Here is a 4579-nt window from a genome sequence, read left to right as displayed (position 1 = left end):
GATAGATAGCACTTGAGTGGTGCTGTGATGCGCTTGGTTGGTGTCTTTTTACTGGAGTGGCGTAGCTGTAGTTTTGTGATGAGTAGGAATCGGGAGCTTGCTCCTAGGCCAAGGCCGCGTGCTCTACGGGCTCTTTTTGGCATCGGCTGTCCGATCAAACAAAGAAAGGCGTGGGAATTTGCAGTCTTGGCCGCGAGGAAAGAGGCGCCCCCGCTTTTGTGGTGTTTTGTGCTGCCTAGATGACCGGAGCGCGCGCGCACACACACAATGTCGTAGTAATAGTGCTACGTGGGTAGACGGGAAGCACAGAGGACGTCGTTGTAGCCAGGGGAGCCACGTCGAGGAGGAGAAGGGATATGCTTTTCTTTTTGTTACGACCAGCCATGGCGTCGCATCGCATTATCATCATCCTAATGGTGATGTGATGCGCCCATTGCTTTCCGTTTCATCCTGTTTATCCTTTATGTATGCTCATGATCGCACCGCCGGCAGCGCGTGCGCGCGCCTTCATCATCTCACCCTCTCCAGCAGTATAGTCCAGCTTCTCTCACTCGAGCTCGATGCCATCTCAGTTCCCAAGGGAGGAGGAGGAGTGCTAAGCTAATCACTGCCCTCGCCTTGCCAATGTCCAGTACAAGGCTTTATCCACCTTTTATATAAAAAAATACTAGTAAAACATACTGACTGACACACGCATTGCCCGGGACCGGGAGAAGCTTCTTCTTCTTGCTCGTGGTGCAAGCAGCTAAACAATGCCGCTAACAGTCGTCTTCCACCTCCCGAGAATTCGAAACATGAATGGAAAAACACAGGCACGGGCTCTCGAAGCAATACAGCCGCACGTAAATAAATGGGAGGGCAGAGCGGAACAAAATTGAAGTCGTAGGTGTCAGAGGTCAGAGAACACACGTTCAAACAAAAGAAATGAGGTGACCTGAGCTGGGCCTGGCCGCCCAGGTCGTCTCGTCGTAATTGACACAAGCTGCGCTGTTCTGCTCTGCTCCCGTTCAAACAAGAAACTGAAAAACAAAACAGCTTCATTTGATTATCTTTCTCTCGTCGTCTCTCAGCGGGCGGTGACAGCGCATGGCGCATCAGCAAAAGGTCAAATTTTGCGGGAGGAGGACAAGGTGACGATTTCTGACGGGGGAAAAGAGGAGGCGGTTTGCCGGCCGGAGCGGAGCGGCGGCCACGTCACCGGAACCTGCCCATGTCGGCCAGCTTCCGGGAGGTGTTGCGGCCGAAGGACGCCGCGCTGCTGGCCGACAGGTGCCGCCGGTGGCTCTCGCCCAGGGTCGACGGGTCCGGCTGCTGGCACCGCCGGCGAGGACCGCCCGAGCTGGGGCGGACAAGCGGGCTCAGGCACACCGCGAACCCCGAGATCCCGTCGCCGCTGGCGCCTGATCCGCCCGGCCTGCTGCGCCGCTGGGGGTGGTGATGGTGCCTGGCCGGGGAGGGCGATGGGAACCACCAGCTGCTGCTCGTGCTGCCTCCTGGGGACTCGGGCTCCTCGTCCACCGGCCGCGGCAGCGACGACGACGATGACGCGTCCGGCCTCCGCTTGCGGCGGACTATGGCCGACAGCCACGAGGTGGACCGCCGGGGCGGGTCCTTCTTGCTCTCGCTCTCCTCCTCCCGGCCGCCGCGCCGCCCTCCGCCGAAGAGCGCCGCCAGGAAGGACCGCCTCCGGTGGAAGGACTTCTTCCGCTCGCTCTCCCGGGGCTCGTCGTCGGCGGCGCGGGTGGCGGGGCCGACCTGCGGCGTGCTGAAGAAGAGGAGCTCGGGCCGGTGGCTGTGGCTGTGGCGGGACGACGTGTAGGCGCAGGCGTCAGAGCGCCGGTGCTGCTGCGCCGGGGCGGCGGCGGCGGCGAAGGGCGACGCGGCGCGCCCGCGCGCGGGCGAGCTGCCCCGGCTGCTGCTGCTGCTGCAGTCGGCGCCGCTGCTGGCCCCGGCCCCGGCCCGGTCGCGCTCGGCGGCGAGCACGAGGAGGCGGTCGCGGAGGCAGGGCGCGCAGACGCCGAGCGCGTTCGCGTACGGGTGGAGCTTGCACCTCATCGGCCCTCTCCTCCCCTCCGGATCACCAGGCGCGCATCTCCGGCGAGGGGTGGTTGGGCTCGCGGAGGCAGATCGCGAGCGGGGCACGAGGAGGATCCGCGGAGCGTGCGGTGGTTGGGTGGGTTCGGATTGCTGGAGCGTGCACTGCAGCTTGGATTTTTGTCGCCTTGGTTGGCTCGCTCGCTCAAGAGGGAGAGGGAGGACGGGACTGGAGGAGTGGTTGGGCGATGCTGTAATGCCCGGACGGATGGATGGATTTATTTGGGACGCGGGTGGGAAACGGTGCGGTACGGCCCCGGCCGCACCCTGGTCTACTCTATTCCAAGGCACCGGTGCTGTTCCGTCTAGCGTTCGGTTTTATTCGTTGCAAGTGAAGTGAGTATAGTGACTTAGAAATAGGCCCGTTCTCTAAAGAAAATGACCGTTAAGAACATTTTGTACACGTCTACACTTTGCATGTATCTCGTGTCTAGATCGGATGGTATTTAACCGGTGATTTTTTTATTAATTTTCTCGATCGATTTAGGAATAGCAAAATCATTACGTGCTCAATAAATTGCGGATCTTTTTTTACGCCATGTTCTAAAAAAACATGCGTGACAAACAGAAACGGACCCTTTGACCCGCCGAAGACGAGGGGGGGGGGGGGGGGCTTCCATTCACGAAAAACGGTCGTGAAAAGGAAACAAGCCTCTACTCTGCCGAAGGAAAGGGGAGGGGGTGGACTTCGCCAGTTCTCAAAATAACGGAGGTGAAAAAAGAAATGGATCCTCTACCCAGTCGACGACGCGGGGAGGGGGTTGACTCGATCGGTTCTAAAACGAACAAATGTGAAAAAGGAAACCGAAGGCGCCTGAGTGGGGGTATGTGGACTCCACCCATTCTCAAAATAATTGTTGTGAAAAATGGAAAGAACGGTAAGACATCCACTTTGGATCTGCCAGACGTTCGAAGGTAAGGTGTCATAGCTCTCTTTCTTTTGTAGGCGGCAAACCAGAGGTCATTTTTTTTAAGAAAAACATCGAAAAGATCAAGGAGTTATTGATGGACATGAAAAACCGCCTATTTTACCCATCATTAAGTGTTGGCCGATATCGATTTCTCCCCAGAATCGTCGCCCCATGGGACCCTCATTTCCGCATCCTACATCATGCTAATCAATTTTACCGCAACACCCCACATACATCCATATTCGTGTAGCCAAGCTCACATGCTCAACTTGCCGTTAACCCCCTCAAGAGGTAAATTTGGGAGGGATTTCACTCCCAATCAGCCATAGACTTGTCAGGTTGTTTTTGTGTGTGTGTGGGGGGGGGGGGGGCTCCTCACACCTTATCATGGCGACAAAGCTGCTGGAGTGGCACGATACTGCTCTGTTGTTCAGCGTGACACCAAAGTCGAACCGCTCCATGAGTGAAAGTGCATCTTATGTCCCTCTGTTGGGTTTTGATGATCAAACGACAAGGATTAATAGTTTATAAAGTTTATTTTGAGAAATGCATCCCATTTGTGAGTGGAAAGATCAATATTGATCCCTAATTTTATATCTTTAAGTGGTTTGCTCCATCGATCTCTTAGTTTATACTTCATAGGTATTTTGGTGAATCCAAGAGTCACATTGAGTTTAGGGATAATCGTTACAAATTCTCAACCAGAATCCCCAAGAATTTTACTCTTGCCACTTAAGTCCTATGTGAAAGGGCATGTAGCCCCTATGTGTGTTGTGGTAATTAATGATAATCTCTATGTACTTATACTTTCACTCAGATATATTTGAAGGAATATCACATGGGTGGTGCCTCAAGGTTGATTGCCATAAAGAAGAAGATTTGCTCTAAGTTTTGGTATTGAATGACAATTCCTATGGAGCATCAAGGTCATTGTATCTTATATGAAGAAATGTTCCATAGTTATGCATGAAGCATGTTGGATTTATTTGGGAAGAGTGCAATCAAAAGCCTCTGGAAGAAGTACTCATGGTATCCTCTTTGCTTACCCCATGCACACGGGGTCCAGGGGAATATTTCTGGACACCCTTTGCGCACGGGCTTCCCGACCCCGTGCACACGGGGTCGAGTGTTAAACTATCGGGATACCCCGTGTGCATGGGGTCTCTGCCCCCTGTGCCCACAGGGCCTAGGGTTTTACTCTCGGGGTCTCTTGCCAAGTGAGGATACTACTTTGTCTTTGGATGTATCTAATGAAGCCATCAAGTTTTATCTCAATGTCTAACCAAATATGTTCAAGATGGAGTGATACGTCTCCAACATATCTATAATTTATGAAGTATTCATGCCATGTTTACAATAATTTTATATGGTTTGGGTGCAATTTTATATGATTTAAATGGAACTAACCTGGACTGACGCTGTTTTCAGCAGAACTACCGTGGTGTTGTTTTTTGTGTAGAAATCAAAGTTCTCCAAATGCAGCGAAACTTTTTGACGATTTTTTTGGGAAGAAACGAGGCACTAGGAGCTTCGTGGGAGGGCCAGAAGAGCCAGGAGGGCCCCACAAGGCACCA

The 4579-nt window shown here is 53.5% G+C and overlaps 1 protein-coding gene across 1 annotated transcript; it reads right to left on the bottom strand.

The window, feature by feature from the left end:
* Nucleotides 1-820: 820 nt before the first annotated feature.
* Nucleotides 821-2540, bottom strand: LOC109779977 (uncharacterized). Its single transcript, XM_020338576.4, has one exon. The coding sequence runs from the start codon at nt 2053-2055 to the stop codon at nt 1195-1197; it is 861 nt and encodes a 286-aa protein (XP_020194165.1). The 5' UTR covers nt 2056-2540; the 3' UTR covers nt 821-1194.
* Between the last annotated feature and the right edge of the window lie 2039 nt (nt 2541-4579).

The sequence above is a fragment of the Aegilops tauschii genome, chromosome 1 (assembly GCF_002575655.3).
Source record: "Aegilops tauschii subsp. strangulata cultivar AL8/78 chromosome 1, Aet v6.0, whole genome shotgun sequence".
NCBI lineage: Eukaryota > Viridiplantae > Streptophyta > Magnoliopsida > Poales > Poaceae > Aegilops > Aegilops tauschii.
The sequence above is the reverse complement of the archived record's forward strand: the minus strand, read 5'-3'. Positions and strand labels throughout refer to the sequence as shown.

Bases quoted from the DNA above. Each gene is read 5' to 3' on its own strand.
- LOC109779977 (XM_020338576.4), bottom strand. From the start codon at position 2,055: ATGAGGTGCAAGCTCCACCCGTACGCGAACGCGCTCGGCGTCTGCGCG.